Consider the following 16,151-nt stretch of genomic DNA (forward strand, 5'->3'; position numbering starts at 1 on the left):
AGGAAGGGAAGAAGGACAAGGAAGGAAGGAAGGAAGGAAGGAAGGAAGGAAGGAAGGAAGGAAGGAAGGAAGGAAGGAAGGAAGAACAGGGAAGGAAGAACATGGAAGGAAGGGAAGAAGGACAAGGAAGGAAGGAAGGAAGGAAGGAAGGAAGGAAGGAAGGAAGGAAGGAAGGAAGGAAGAAAGGAAGGAAAAGAAGAACAGGAAGGAAGAACAGGGAAGGAAGGGAAGAAGGACAAGGAAGGAAGGAAGGAAGGAAGGAAGGAAGGAAGGAAGGAAGGAAGGAAGGAAGGAAGGAAGGAAGGAAAAGAAGAACAAGGAAGGAAGGAAAACTAGCAAGCAAGAAAGAAAGAAAGAAAGAAAGAAAGAAAGAAAGGGAAAGAAAAAAGGAAGAAAAGGAAGAAAAAAATATATATAGAAAATATAGAAGAGGTCCAAACTGAATCTCAGCGCAAGGAAATCCTCGTCTCCGTCCTAGTTTCATTCCAGTTCACGCCAAGCGATCTCATTTCCATTCCTTCGGCCGAGCGAAACGCAGAAGGCTGACACCCCCACCCGCCCCCAATAATGTCCAGGATATGATTACTTGGCGGATTCTGGGGAAGCCCCGTTTTTCTTCCCCTCCCTCCTCTTCGTCCTCCTTTCGAATGAGGAGGATGTAGACCACGCAGAAGGACAGGAAACAGCTGATTTCGAATAAAAGCTGGATGCCCACAAACCTGGGGAAGGGCGAAAAACAGAAAATGCTTTTCTGTTCAAAAAAGCTCCGTTGGGGATGTCGCGGTTAACAAGAGGCCTAACGTCCCGTCTTAAGAAGGGCAAATTTCATTTCTCCCTGGGTTTTATTTTAAACATTCATAGAGGGGGAGAGAAGCATTTTTGTGCAGGCAAAGAACTAAAGAACGCAAAGAAAAAAAATGTTTTCCAATCCTCCTCCTCTATTAATTACTGCATGCGGTCATTGCATGCCTTCGCCAATTCTTCCTTGGGAAAATCCGATTTTGTATCTATTTTTCCTCCAGGGTGTTTTTTTTGTAAACCCTCTCTCTAAATTCCTCAATTATCCATCAAAATGTTTGAAAATTTATCCAATGGGGTGGACGGGCCCAAAGGCAAAAAAAATAAAATAAAATAAAATACTGGACTAAAAGACATATTTGGCTAGAGAAAAATGACAAAGCAACATATAGATTTGAAACCAGAAATATTCTTGTGAGGTGTATCGTTATGCAGAACAGCATAATAAAGGGGATACGTACTTAATTTTACATTGTGTTAATGGCAGCAAGAATTGTGTTTGCACAACAATGGAAAAATGAAGAGACCCCCACAGAGGGAAGTGTTATAAAAATATTAGAATGTGTCGAGATGGGTAGATTAACACTTAAAAGAAAAGGAAGAAAGAGAATACTTTTTAAACATGGGAACTTGTTTTACCAATGGCTAACTAACAGAAACAGAGGTTAGAAACTAAAAAGATTAGAAAGACAATAAAAAAATTTTTTGTGACTGCTGCTTAACTTAAACAGTCACTAAACGAATGGTTCTAAGTCAAGGACTGCCTGTATGTTTCTCTGGATTGTGCCAGACTGAAACTTTCAACTCGGTTTGAAGGTGGGTGAATTGAATCTGGCAGCTGTGATTATTTGTTTGAATTGGAATCAGATACAGATACAGATTCACAGAGTTGGAAGGGACCTTGTAGGTCATCCAGTCTAACCCCCCAACCAAACGGGAGACCCTACACCATTTCTGACAGAGGGCAGTCCAGTCTCTTCTTGAAAGCCTCCAGGGATGAAGCTCCCACAACTTCTGACAGCAACTTCTGTTCTATGGGTGGATTGTTCTCCCTGTCAGAAAATTTCTCCTTATTTCCAGGTTGAAAAATCTCTCCTGGATCAGTTTCCATCCATTATTCCCTGTCTGGCCTTTGGGTGGCTTGGAAATTGCTTGACCGCCTCCTCCTCTCTGGGGAAGCCCCTCCCTCATATATTGGAAGGCTGCTCTCCTGCCTCCCCTGGTCCTTCCCTTCCCTGGACTAGCCAGGCCCAGTTCCTGCAACCGTTCATCATATGTTTTAATTTCCAGGCCTTTGATCATCTTAGATAGATCCAGATTAATAGTTGGAAGAAACCTTGTAGGTCATCTAGTCTAACCCCACCACCCAAGCACGACACCATGGTCCTTCTCTTCCCTAGACTAGCCAGGCCCAGTTCCTACTACCGTTCATCGTAGGTTTTAGTCTCCAGTCCCCTCATAATTTTGGTTGCTCTTCTCTGTACTTTTTCTAAGAGTCTCAACATCTTTTTTTAATAATGTGGTGACCAAAACTGGATGCAGGACTCTAGGTGTGGCCTTACAAAGCCTTTACAGTGTTGTATTAGTACCTCCCTCGATCTGGATTGTATCCCTCTGTTAATGCAATTTAGGATTGCATTGGCTTTTTTGGCTGCTTGAAACAGTAGCCAAAAAAGCCAACAGTCTCCCCTGGTCTTTCTCTTCCCTAGACTAGCCAGGCCCAGTTTCTGCAACTGTTCATCGTATGTTTTAGCCTTCAGTCCCCTCATCCTCCTGGTTGCTCTTCTCTGCACTTTTTCTAAGACTCTCAACATCTTTTTTATAGTGTGGTGACCAAAACTGGATGCAGGACTCCAGGTGTGGTCGTACTTTGCTTGCGACTATGTTTATTTGTGTAGAAATTCTAGGCTGTTGCCTCTTTTGATTCCAAACCCCCCAGGTCCTGCCACTTTCCCCTACGCACAAACCGGGGCCGGGATGCAAATAGGTTTACTACCACTTCTGCAGGCGTGGCTAAGTGGGAGTGGCTAAGTGGGGCACAGCCGTGCAACTGGGTAGGCGTGGCTTCAGCCCCCGTGCGCTCCGGGTTTTGGGGGGCCTCCTGGGCCTCAGGGAAGCCTTGTGGGTGAATCAGTAAGAGAGGAAGGGGGATCCCAGAACAATTGATCATTGGAACAGCTGATCAGCAGGAGGAAAGGAAAGGAATTATTGGTTCAGCAGTGGTGGGATTCAAATAATTTAACAACCGATTCTCTGCCCTGACAATTTTTTCCAATAACCAGATCACCAAACTGCTCAGAAAGTTAACAACCAGTTCTGTTCAACCGGTGAGAACCGGCTGAATCCCACCACTGCGGTTCGGGCAAACTGGTAGCTGTTTTTTTTTTTACTACTGGTTCAGCTGAACAGTAGCATTTTTTTTTTAAACTACCAGTTCGTCTCAACTGGGCTGAACCGGTAGAATCCCACCGCTGACACAAACCAAGATCCTTTGCCTGCTGCTTACCGCCTTAGTCCTGGCAGGGCCAACTGACATCCAGTTATTAAAAGAAGGAAAAGTTTGGGCCAAGGGAGAGGACTCACCTCCGGCGGAAGGCTGTGTGGTCGTAGTATCGACAGCCGGCTCTCTTTTTGCACTTATATTGCCACAGGAGGCAGGTTGTGTCGATGGCGCTGCCATAGACCACGGGCGCCGGCAACCAGGCTGAGAAAGAAGCAAAGGGGATATAGACAGTGTATGCGGTCCTTGGCTTATGACAGTTCATTTAGTGACCGTTCAAAGTTACAGTAGCACTGGAAAAAAAGAGCGACATATGACCGTTTTTCACACTTACAACTGTTGCAGCCTCCCCAGGGTCCCGTGAATTACATGCAGATACTTGACAAAGGGCTCCTAGTTAGGGTGATCGCAGGGTCCCAGGGGTCACGTGATCCCCGTTTGTGACCCTTCGACCAGCGAGGTCCATGGGGGAAGCCGGATTTGCTTAACGATGGTGTTGCTATCCTAAGAATGGCAGTGATTCGCTTAACAACGGTGGCAAGGAAGAGCATAAAACGGGCCAAAAACTCATTTGACAAATGTCTTGCTTAGTGACAGAAATTTGGGGCTCCGTTGCGGTTGTAAGTCAAGGACTACCTGTAGAGTTCAGGTGCTGCCTTGAACCTGTGAAAGGTGGGCATGTGATTTCCTCCTCCTCCTCCTCCTCCTCCTCCTCCTCCTCCTCCTCCTCCTCCTCCCCTTCGTGTCCTGCCCCGGTCCCTAAAATGTTAAGTTCCGCTCTGGGGAAAAAGGCCCCCGGAGTCCGTTTGCCTTTGCGCCCAGCCCCTCCCAGCCCTGAACTGTCCCAGGTGCTGAAGCTGCAGGCGGCTGGATCCACTCAGCCGGGGAGTCCAACCCGTCCTGATTTCCCATCCCAGGAGGGGAGGGAAGGAAGAAGGGAAAGGAAGGAAAGGAAGGAAGGGAAGGAAGGAGGAAGGAAGGGAAGGAAGGAAGGGAAGGAAGGAAGGAAGGAAGGGAAGGAAAGGGAAGGAAAGGAAAGGAAAAGGAAAGGAAAGGAAAGGAAGGAAGGAAGGAAAGGGAAGGAAGGAAGGAAAGGAAAGGAAAGGAAAGGGAAGGAAGGGAAGGGAAGGGAAGGGAAGGGGAAGGAAAGGAAAGGGAAAGGAAAGGAAAGGAAAGGAAAGGAAGGAAGGAAGGGAAGGAAGGAAAGGAAAGGAAAGGAAAGGAAAGGAAAGGAAAGGAAAGGAAAGGAAAGGAAAGGGAAGGAAAGGAAGGAAAGGAAGGGGGAAGGAAAGGGAAGGAAAGGAAAGGAAAGGAAAGGAAAGGAAAGGGAAAGGAAGGAAGGAAGGAAGGAAGGAAGGAAGGGAAGGGAAGGAAAGGAAAGGGAAAGGAAAGGAAAGGAAAGGAAAGGAAGGAAGGGAAGGACATGGGAAAGGAAAGGAAAGGAAAGGGAAAGGAAAGGAAAGGAAAGGAAAAGAAAGGAAAGGAAAGGAAAGGGAAAGGAAAGGGGAAGGGAAGGGAAGGAAAAGGGAAGGGAAGGAAAGGAAGGAAAGGAAAGGAAAGGAAAGGAAAGGAAAGGAAAGGAAAGGAAAGGAAAGGAAAAGGAGAAGGAAGGAAGGAAAGGAAAGGGAAAGGGAAGGGAAGGAAGGAAGGAAGGGAAGGGAAAGAAAGGAAAGGAAAGAAAGGAAAGGAAAAAAAGGAAGGGAAGGAAGGAAAGGAAAGGAAAGGAAAGGAAAGGAAAAGGAAGGGAAAGGAAGAAGGAAAGGAAAGGAAAGGAAAGGAAAGGAAAGGAAAGGAAAGGAAGGAAAGGAAAGGAAAGAAAGGAAAGGAAAGGAAAGGAAAGGAAAGAAAGGAAAGGAAAGGGAAGGAAGGAAGGAAGGAAGGAAAGGAAAGGAAGGAAGGAAAGGAAAGGAAAGGAAAGGAAAGGAAAGGAAAAAGGAAAGGAAAAGGAAAAGGAAAGGAAAGAAGGAAAGAAGAAGGAAGGAAGGAAGGAAGGAAAGGAAGGAAGGGAAGGAAGAAAGGAAGGAAAGGAAGAAGGAGGAAAGGAAGAAAGGAAAGAAAGGAAAAGGAAGGGAAGGGAGAAAGGAGAAGGGAAAGGAAAGGAAGGAAGGGAAAGGAAGAAGGGAAAGGAAGGAAAAGAAAAGGAAAGGAAAGGAAAGGAAGGAAAGGAAAGGAAAGGAAAGGAAAGGAAAGGAGAGGAAGGAAAGGAAGGAAAGGAAGGAGAAAGAGAAGGGAATAAAGGGAAGGGAAAGAAAGAGGAAGAGAAGGGAAGAAAAGAAAAGAAGGGAAAGGAAAACAGGCTTCCCAGAGGCCGGAGACAGAATGAGTTCCCCCTCCCAGGGGCTCTAGGAAAGCCTCCGGAGCCAGGGAAAGGCGAAAATGCCCTCCCCCCCCCCGCCCATCGTGGTTCAGGTAGGCCACGCCCACCATGGCCACACCCACCCAGCCACCAGTTGCCAAAATTGTTGAAGCCCAGCCCTGCCCCAGAATCCCCAGCGGAAGGGGCCTTGCAAGTTGACTCACCGAGAAGCCTCAAGAGCAGAAACTGCAAGCCCAGGGCGAAGGATTTGTCTTGTTTCTTGACGCTCCTAAAACCCCCGAAGGAAAAAAAAAATTAGTTGGGGATCAATAGGCACTTGGCGGGGGGGGGGAACGGACCTACGGTGGCTCTCTGGGGATGCGGATTTGAGGGTCCCCGACAGATTTAGGCACTTCGCCATGGCTTCTCTGCAGGTGAACGGTGGGGGGCTCGTGTCTCACAGGGGCTCTTTCAAAAGACAACCGGACTGGTTTTTGTTTTTTTACTCCAGGAAGAAGAAAAAGAGGTTTTGCTTCACATCCAAGAAGCTTCATCAGTTCTGACTGGATGGTTCATCCTCAATGGATGAAGCTTCTTGGATATGAAGTGAAATTATTCCTTCTCCTTTTTCTTCTTCTTCTTCCTCTTCCTCCTCCTCCTCCTCCTCCTCTAATTCTACTTACTCTAATTCTTCTAATTCTCCTGCCTCCTCCTCCTCCTCCTCCTTCTTCTTCTTCTTCCTCTAATTCTTCTTCCTCCTCCTCTAATTCTACTTCCTCTACTTCTTCTTCCTCCTTCTCTTCTATCTCTCTTTTCTCTTCTCCTCTTCTCGTCCTTACTCCTCCTCCTCCTCCTCCTCTTCCTCCTCCTCCCCCTTCTCTAATTCTACTTACTCTTCTTCTTTCTTCTAATTCTTCTTCCTTCTTCTCTTCTTCTTTCTTCTAATTTTCTTCTTCCTTCTTCTTCTTCTTCTTCTTCTTCCTCTTCTTCTTTTCTTCTTTCTTCTTCTTCTTCTCTCCTTCTTCTTCTTCTACTTCTCTAATTTCTAATTCTTCTTCTTCCTCCTCTAATTCTTCTTCCTCTTCTTCTTCTACTTCTTCCTCCTTCTCTTCTTCTTCTCTCTTTTCTTCTTCTTCTTCCCTTCTCTAATTCTCTTCCTTATTCCTCCTCCTCTCTCCTCCTCCCTCCTCTCCTCCTCCTCCTCTCCTCCTCCTCCTCCCTCCTCCTCCTCCTCCTCCCTCCTCCTCCTCCTCCTCTCATTCTCTTTCTTCTTCTTCTTCTTCTTCTTCTTCTTCTTCTTCTTCTTCTTCTTCTTCTTCTTCTTCTTCTTCTTCTTCTTCTTCTTCTTCTTCTTCTTCTTCTTCTTCTTCTTCTTCTTCTTCTTCTTCTTCTTCTTCTCCCCTTCCTCCTCCTCCTCCTCCTCTTCTCTTTCTTCCAGGAAAAATACAGTCCAGTTGCTTGTTGAAGAAGCACAATGAGGAGCTGAACGACTGAGAATCGCCAGAGACATCCATCCGTTCTTCTTGCTTTCTGCCAAGTCAAAACTTTGGGGGATACCTCCTTGCCAGAAGGGAGACCATGTATGTGCAACGGGGAGCCCCCAAATTTCCTGCCTCTGATCTTTGCCAGGTATTCACCTTCTCGGGGCTGTCTGGGAAGAACTTGGTGGCCCTTTGGGGACTGTTGTCCACAAGGATGACTCTTTCAGTTTCTCAACGAGTGAGAGACCATGATGCCAATGCCCCCCCACCCCCCCCATGGCCTATGAATTTGAGTCTTGACTTTGGGCCTTAGGTGACTTCGGGCCAATCCCCAAAATGTGCTGAGTTCTAGTCTTGCTTTAACCATGAAAGCCAGCTGGGGGACTTTCAGGCAATCACCAGGAGACGGGGAGTCAGTCCGCCTTAGCTCATGAAACCCAGCTGGGTGGCTTTGGGCCAATCACCAGGTGACGGTGAGTTCTAGTCCCGCCTTAGGCATGAAAGCCAATTGGGGGACTTTGGGCCAATCACCAGGAGATGGTGAGTTCTAGTCCCGCCTTAGGCATGAAAGCCAACTGGGTGACTTTGGGCCAATCACCAGGAGACGGGAGTTCTAGTCCCGCCTAGGCATGAAAGCCAGCTGGGGGACTTTGGGCCAATCACCAGGAGACGGGGAGTTCTAGTCCCGCCTTAGGCATGAAACCCAGCTGGGTGACTTTGGACCAATCACCAGGAGACGGTGAGTTCTAGTCCCACCTTAGGCATGAAAGCCAACTGGGGGACTTTAGACCAATCACTAGGAGACAGTGAGTTCTAGTCCTGCCTTAGGCATGAAAGACAGCTGGGTGACTTTGGGCCAATCACCAGGAGATGGGGAGTTCTAGTCCCGCCTTAGGCATGAAAGCCAACTGGGTGACTTTGGGCCAATCACCAGGAGACAGGGAGTTCTAGTCCTGCCTTAGACCATGAAACCCGGCTGGGTGACTTTGGGCCAGTCCCTCACTCTCTCAGTCCAATCTACCTCCCAGGACTGTTGTTGTGGGAAAAAACAAGGAAGAAGGCACATTGGGTAGGTCCACTGCCTCTGAATTATTTGAATCATTGGTAAAGATCATCGAGGCAGGTCACAAATAACGAAACGAACCAAGGTGCCCCCCGTTGCTGGGCTTCTTCAGCTACCTGAGAACCAGCACAAAGGCCGGCGTGTGGGAGAGGCTGCCTAAGAATCCGGATATGGCCGCGATCAGAACGAAGGGCATCAGGAAGTGGCCGCAGGAAGAGCTGCAGTGGCCGGGCTTAGCGTAGCCGATGGCTCCGTTGACGAGGATGCAGTTGCATTCGGTGTAATTCTGAACGGAGAAGGAGAAGAAGAAGGTCAGGAAAGAATCAGGGAATGTACAGAAGAACAGGAGGGACCTTGGAGGTGTGATAGTCCAACCCCGGCTCAAGCAGGAGACCATAGACAAGGCGTGTCCTTGGCACCTTTAAGACTTGTGGACTTTCCAGAATTCCCCCCAGCCAGCCTTGTCCACAAATCCATCAGTCTTAAAGTTCCCAAGGAGGGACACCTTGCTTTACCCTATAATATCATTTCAGACAACTGACTGTCCAACCTCCTCTTAAAAACCTCCAGTGATGGAGTGTCCACGATTTCTAGTGGCCAGCAGTTCCACTGGTTAATTGTCCTCCCTGTTATGACGTTTCTCCTTCATTCCAGCTTGCTTCTCTCCTTGTTGAGTTTCCCTCCATTGTTTCTTGGATGCTTCAGAAGAATAAATCGACCCCTTTCTTTGCCGTGACAACCGACCCAAGTACCAGAAGACAATTATTCTGTCTCCACCTACTGATAACTGCCTTCCGGTCCAGAGGTGGGGATTCAGCAGGTTCTGACCGGTTCTGGAGAACCGGTAGCGGAAATTTGGAGTAGTTCAGAATCCCACCTCTGAGTGGCCCCGCCAACCCCATCTCTTCTCTGCCTCCCATCGAGTCCCAGCTGATCGGCTTTGGTTGCCCTGCCAGGGAGAACAGAGCTGGAAAGCAGGTCAGTGGGGAGGGGAGGGAAAGGGGATTTTGCAGTATATCCTTCCTCTGCCTCGTCCACCAAGCCCCGCCCACCGAGCCACACCCACAGAACACCACACCCACCAAGCCACGCCCACAGCTGATCGGCTGGGTCTCCTTTGGTTGCCCTGCCAGGGAGAATGGAGCTGGAAAGCAGGTCAGCGGGGTGGGGAGGGAAAGGGGATTTTGCAGTATATCCTTCCCCTGCCACGCCCACCAAGCCACGCCCCCACAGAACCAGTAGTAAAAAAAAATTTGAATCCCACCACCGGTCCTTTTGTTTTTAATATGTAAATGAAGATTCAATCCTCCAGGCCAAAAATATCTTTAAAAAAGGTTAAATCATGACAACCGGACCGAAGTTTGTGAAAACCGAGACGTTTTGTTATTCATCCAAGTAACCTCTTCAGTCAAAATGATCATTTGGGGGTTGAGAGTCAGAGGGTTGTTGGAATGTACAAACTCTTGGCACAATGACTGCAGAAGGTTTCCCCCCCAAAATGAAATGCAATCTCTCTCTATATATATAAAAGCGAAATACCCCTCACGCATCATCACAAAATCTCCAGAACCGTAAAGCTTACAAACTTGAAATTTGGCACGTATCTTCCTCTCGGCTTCTCAGGGCTCACTAAGAAAGGATTTTTCCAAAGGACCCTCAGAGCATTAGAGTATTTCCTATATTATTATCATTGCCATTATTATTATTATTATTATTATTATTATTATTATTATTATTATGCTCTGATGCTAAGGAGTTCTACTCCCCCTCCCCACCTGAAAAAAAGAAATCTCTTCCAAATGCAAAATACAAGCAGAGAAGACAAGTTTCAGTTTCAGTTTTAGTTTCAGTTTCAGTTTTAGTTTCAGTTTTAGTTTCAGAGCACCAAGCAGCTTTAGTACAGAACATTTAAGCTAAGCTACGGCCAGGCTCCTTGCTGTCTCCTCCTTGCTCACACAGCAAACACTCTTTCAGTTTCCAAGCAGCCCTCCACTCTGTTGCACACTGACAGGACGCTAGCCAGATGAATACCCGTGGATGCTGGTAGGCAGAGGCAGAATTCCACACACACACCCATTTTCCTCCCCCAAAACTAAGCCCAACGACATAATTTCGTAGCGAAGCACGGGTATCCAGCTAGTATGTAAATAAACGTAAACGTAAATGCAACAAAGGTGCATTCCTTTTTAGTCTCCTCTTTCCAACCTGAAAGTAGGAAGAAAACTTCTACACACCACAATGGCCTTGGTGATGGGATTGATGTTGAGTTTGGTGCAGCCCGCAAAGCAAGGGGAGATGTATTCCATGCGGTCCTGCCCGCAAACCGGGTTGAAAAAGGAAAGTGAACAATTGCACTTAAGGTTGCAAGTTGTAATCAGCTGCCAAGGTCCAGAACTATGAAGGGAGAAAATATATATATACATATATAGTTAGAAATTCTGTTTATATATAGCACCACAGAGCAAACAAAGAGCACAGTCACCATGTGCTTTACTGCTCAACCATTTTACTGTTAACAAGAAACAGGAAACTCTACTTAGAACAAAAGAGCATAGAGTATATACCATAGAGCCAAACGTGTAAACACTGCCATCTACTGGCTGAAAACTTCTGTAGTTGTTACACAAAAATATATTCCAGCAATGAATACCAACATATATCACCTAATGTGAGCTACGTTTTTGAGTGCCAATGTATGGCAAGAGGTGGATTTTATTACCTCCGCTCATTATCTTAAAAAGAAAAATTTCATTTATTGACTGTATCAGCTGATTTAATCTGCAAATTGTTGCAAGCGACCAAGTCAATGTTGTGGTTAGCTGGCAGCAGGTGCGGATGGCTAAGGAGAGCGAGGACTCAGGTGAGGGGCCAGGACCATCAGGGTGTGGACTGCTGCCTTCAGAGATTGTGGGGGCTGGCAGCAGCAATGAGGAGGTTCCCGAGGAGCCTGTGCCAAATGCGTTTGTGCGCAGGATTGCTCGGAGGAAAGAGCAGCTGCAACATCACAGGTGACTCGGGAGTAAGGCTGCAAGGGAATGGCTCCTCCTTCAAGACGATAAAAGCCAGCTGTGAAGCAGACATTCTTTGCAGGAAGCAAAAACGTTTTGAAACTCAACCTTGTGGACATTACAGTTGGCATTTGAAGACTCTGGTGTTGTAAACTATTTCTTATCTGTTATTCTTGGCAGCCTCACACAGTTTTGGCGAGGCTCGTGCTTATCAAAGTTAATTAGTTTGCAGCAGCCCTTTAACTGAGGATTCGTAAGACTCATTAAAAGGTTTCTGTTCCCTTTGGTTCGTGTTTGTTTTATTGGAAAAGGGTTTGGGTCAGAACTGTTGGAGTCCACGAGTCATAAAAGGGTCATCCTTCCCTCCCGCTGATCTAAATACGGGTAGTCCTTGACTGACATAGGTTCGATTTACGTACCTCTAAACAATCATGGAAATATAGGTGGCTCGTGTCAGGGCTCCAGCAGTTCCCCCCATTTAAATCCTGAGTCTCGAGCCAAACTTCCAAAATTTCAAAAGGATTTATTGGGAGCAAACATGTCCGGCACTGCCTGGGTGCAGCCGACTCTGAGATACATCATTCATTGTCACCCTTGACCCTGGTTTTCCCCACAAACCCTTGGGTGTATCGAAATTCGACATATCCATAGCCCAGAGTCATCAATCAAGTTCTCCATTTAGAATTTTGCCAGGCAGAAACTTCGGTCACCTAGTTACTATCTTTGAAAAACTATTATTTATGGAATGCAGTTTTGGTTTGCAAGCAGCTGCACTGCTGCCCCCTCCCTTTTTTTGTTGGCAACTCAAAAAAGACCATAGAAATATTTTACGGGTTGACATTCGGCTCCCCTCACTTCTTGAAGGGAACCTGTACTTAATGACAATGGCCTTGCTCAGTGACCAAAATCCGGGTCTCAGTTGTGGCCGTAAGACAAGGACTGCCTGTACAACCCCGATGCGAGACCGCACCCGAGCTTGCATTACCTTCCGGAGTAATCCAGCCCTGCGATCATCTGGGTGGGACACCCCAGGAAGAGTAGGGGGACATCGAAGAGGGCACAAAAGGCCATACTGATGATGCACAGGATAGTCGCCTGCTGGAGAGAGAAATTGCAGCTCTTTATGATGACACCACCAAGAATGATGCCCAGCATGGCTCCTGGGATGTTGACGGCTCCTGCGGGTCATAGAGAGAGAGAGAGAGAGAGAGAGAGAGAGAGAGAGAAAGCACAAAGTGAATGTTTAGGAGTGCCCCAAAGAAGAGCTGGTCACTTTATTTTCCAAGCTGGCAGAAGCTGGGACAAGGAACGGGAGCTCACTCTGCGACACGGCACTAGGGATTCGAACTGCTGAACTGCTGAACTTTTCTGATCAACAAGCTCAGTGTCTTAGCCACTGAGCCACCGCGTCCCTTTGGTAGCCCTTATCTAGTCCCAAAGGTGTTTTTTTCAAGAAGCCCCTTTTGGGACAACCATGACCTGGATGATTGAGAATCTCCTTAGACACCTGGCCCTTACCTAGGATCATGTTGGCCACCGATGCGGAGAGAGTAAATTGCTGCTCCAGGAATTTAGCCAGGAAAGTGGATAAACCAGCAATCATGGCTGAAAGGTTAACCATCGCCAAAACCACCATGACGAAAATCGGATTCTTCAGATTTCTTAGCAGGACCACCGGAAACACTGCAAGAAACAAAGGGGAAAAAGAAGAGCAAGAGAGATAGATAGATAGATAGATAGATAGATAGATAGATAGATAGATAGATAGATAGATTAACCACAAAGATAGGTAGTGTCAGAATTCTGGCGATCGCCCTAATTAAATCATGAGCCTCGGCCTAAGCTTCAAAAGAAACCAAAATATTTATTAGGAGTAACATGTCCGGCATTAACCTGTATGAAGCCAACACTGGCATATGTAATTTATAGTCCCCTGCGACCTTGTTTTCCCCCCCTCCCCCCTGGGTGTGTCATAAATCAGATTCTCCAATGAAGGATTTTTCCCGGGCAGAAGATCCGGTAGCTTAGCTACAATCTTTGTAAGATAAGTGTTTGTGATAATAATCACAAAACACAGCCAGAGACAGTGAACAATGTGGAAGAGTTTTATTATTAAGCTTTTGCAGAAGGGAATTCTACTCATGTCAGAAGACATTTTCCCCAGGAGGACTGGGGTTTATATACAAGCTCAAATATACAGTCTCTGCCCCTTTCCTAGGTTGACAATTTATACAAGCTACGTATATCTCCCTACGCCACACCGATATTATTGTTGCGTAGCACCTGTTTCCTTATCTTTGGAAACTACCCTTGTTCTCATGGCTTCTTCCTGTCATGTCCATCAAAACACCGTGGATCATTAACCAGTTCCACTCAGGTCAGAATGACTCAGGATCTCCTTCTCATATCTTTATGCCCAAAAATACAACCCGCATGTTCCAACCAAAAACCTGACATTTACTTTAGAACGTAACAAGTTACAAAACAATACATGTTTATTAAACGTAGTTATATAACTGTCCGATGCTCATTTCATAGTTCAAAAACATGGATTCCCTTCTGTCCTTCATCTTCTCAGGTGTAACTGACAATGTACAGTATATATTTTCCACATACAACCGTGTTGAAATGTACTTCTGGTTTTAAACGGCCACACGGCTCCTTCAGATTTCCTTCCCTTCCCCCCTTGTTTATGGCAACTTGAAAACAGGCATAGGAATGCATGACGAGTTGACAGGTAGTCCTTGGCTTACAACCACAATCGAGCCCGATATTTTTGTCGTGAAGCGAAACGTTTGCTAAGCGGGATTTGCTCCCCGTGTCTCAACCTTTCTTGCCACAATTGGTAAGCGAATTGTGGCAGTGGTGAAGTTAGTCACGCCGTTGTTAAGTGACTGTTCATTTAACACTGGTTCAAAGTGACAACGGCGCTGAAAAAAGTTGACTTATGACCGGTTTTTCACACTTACGACCGTTGCAGCATCCCCGCGGCCACCTGATTGAAATTCAGAGGCTTGGCAACTGGCATGGACTTAGGACTGTCGTATGTCCCGGGATCACATGATCCTCTTTCGCGACCTTCCGACAAGCACAGTCAGGGTGGAGCCTTATTCACTTAACGACCATGTTCCTGACTTAATAACAGCAGTGATTTGTTTAACAATCGGGGCAAGAAAAAATGGGGCAAAGCTCACTGAAGAACTCTCTCGCTTAGCAACAAAAATGTTGGTCTCGATTGTGGTCATAAAGTTGAGGACTACTTGCATTTTTAAAATTGCAGGCATGACGTGTCTGTCCTAGACTTTTAAAAATGCGACCAGCCGTGGCAGTTACGTTGTGTTGAAAGGAAGTGGTTAGCGGGTGTCCTGTTACAATTATTTCTAGAAGGAAAAAGGAAACTCCAGAAATACTTAGGAGATAAAGGTGCTTTTTCAGGAGGCAACTGGACTTTCTGGTTATTCTTTGAAGACATTTCTCTTCTCATCCAAGAAGTTTCTTCGGCTCTGACTGGACGGTGGGGAAGGGAAGGATTGATACTCCTTGCAGACGGCTGGTCATTTGCATCCTCTTAGAGGGCCGTTGAGGCCACTTGGAGGTTTACCTGTGTCCTCTCAGGGTCACCTGAGTGGTGCAAATGGTTGTGGAGCCTCCTTGGAACTGCCGAAACATCCTGCAGAAAGCACAGCTAACAGCCAGTCGGTTCAACTACCAGTTTGGTGAACCGGATGTCAATGGAATAACCAGGTTGCTCAAACCGGCTCAAACCGGCTGAATCCCATCCCTGGGTGAGGAAGGATTGTCTTTGGAAGCGAGCGAATTTGGTAGAATCTGATCAGCCTGAGATTAAATCTATCCTGAGGCAACCTGGATAGGGGAGGAAACTTGGTTCTCCCCCTCTCACTGCTCCCTCCAGAGGGGAAAAAAATTTCTGTACTGCTCTCTCTTCTACACCCTGCAGTTATCAAATTTTAATCATTTTTCAGATATTTTAAGTGCTTCCGGTACAGGGAGGCTTTATAAACCTGGCGTGGACAATCGAGCAACGTTCAGAACCTGGAAGTTAAATCTAGATTAGATCGCGAGCAATACTTTTTTAAAAAAACGTGTAAGTGAAATCTGGAGAAAAATGGGCAAAGAAATCTACTTTCCCTTTTTTTTTTCCGTTGCTGGGAATGTTCAGACAATTAACTTCCAAGTTTTGTAGGCCTGGGCTTGAACGAAGGGAATTTAATTGTGTTCCCCTGCCTTATCTTTGCTCACATCTCTCCTGCAGAAAAATTGCTTGTTCCCAAATCAAGGGCATTCAAGATCTGGCAGGATTCCTGACAGGTTCAACATCTCCGGACGGTCCTTATATATTCGTATACAGGCAGTCCCCGACTTACGACTGCCCTGGGGAGCAGCGTTTTCTGTTGTTAAGCAAGGCAGTGGTTGAGTGAGTTGCAAACTGAATGGATGGAGTTTTCGGGGTTGATCCTCAGGGTCACTGAGTGGATCAGTGAAGTTGTTCAAGGAATCATTAAACGGTCGTTGAGTGAATCTGGCTTCCTCCGTCGACTTTTTTTGTTGAATGGAAAGTCGTGAAATGTACATTTGCTTTTCTGTAATTCTTGAGAAAGAATCGGAATTGGAATCAGAATTAGAATGAATCGGAATCAAAATTGGAATTGGAATTATCATTATTAGAATTAGAATTATTAGAATTGGAATTAGAATTAAAATTAGAATTGGAATTGGATTTGGAATTAGAATGAATTAGAAAAGAAGAATAAGAATTAGAATATTTTACTAATCGCCAAGTGCGATTAGACGCCCAAGGACTTTGTCTCTAGTGCAGAAGATCTCAGTGTGCATGGAAAACAGCAGAGTAATAATCATCATCCTAATAATTACACCAATAAGAAGGGGTAGTAGAGAAAGATAATACTACAGCGGGGAATACACTTAGATATAAGAGTACTGAGAAAGTTTCCATAATTACAACTATCAGTGCCGTGGAAGTTAA

At 46.1% G+C, this 16,151-nt stretch overlaps 1 protein-coding gene across 1 annotated transcript in view; it reads right to left on the reverse strand.

The window, feature by feature from the left end:
* Positions 1-433: 433 nt before the first annotated feature.
* SLCO2B1 (solute carrier organic anion transporter family member 2B1) overlaps positions 434-16,151 on the reverse strand; it is a 57,965-nt gene continuing 42,247 nt past the window's right edge. The window contains exons 9-15 of the mRNA XM_087937855.1: positions 12,665-12,829; positions 12,132-12,324; positions 10,373-10,532; positions 8,255-8,424; positions 5,819-5,883; positions 3,382-3,502; positions 434-719 (exon numbers count right to left, since the gene is read on the reverse strand). Coding sequence (XP_087793981.1) covers positions 506-719; positions 3,382-3,502; positions 5,819-5,883; positions 8,255-8,424; positions 10,373-10,532; positions 12,132-12,324; positions 12,665-12,829 — 1,088 coding nt within the window. The 3' untranslated portion in view covers positions 434-505. The remainder of the gene's footprint in view (positions 720-3,381; positions 3,503-5,818; positions 5,884-8,254; positions 8,425-10,372; positions 10,533-12,131; positions 12,325-12,664; positions 12,830-16,151) is intronic.

This window comes from Pseudonaja textilis, chromosome 7, assembly GCF_049901715.1.
Source record: "Pseudonaja textilis isolate UNSWEBS1 chromosome 7, rPseTex1.2, whole genome shotgun sequence".
In the NCBI taxonomy this organism is placed as follows: domain Eukaryota; kingdom Metazoa; phylum Chordata; class Lepidosauria; order Squamata; family Elapidae; genus Pseudonaja; species Pseudonaja textilis.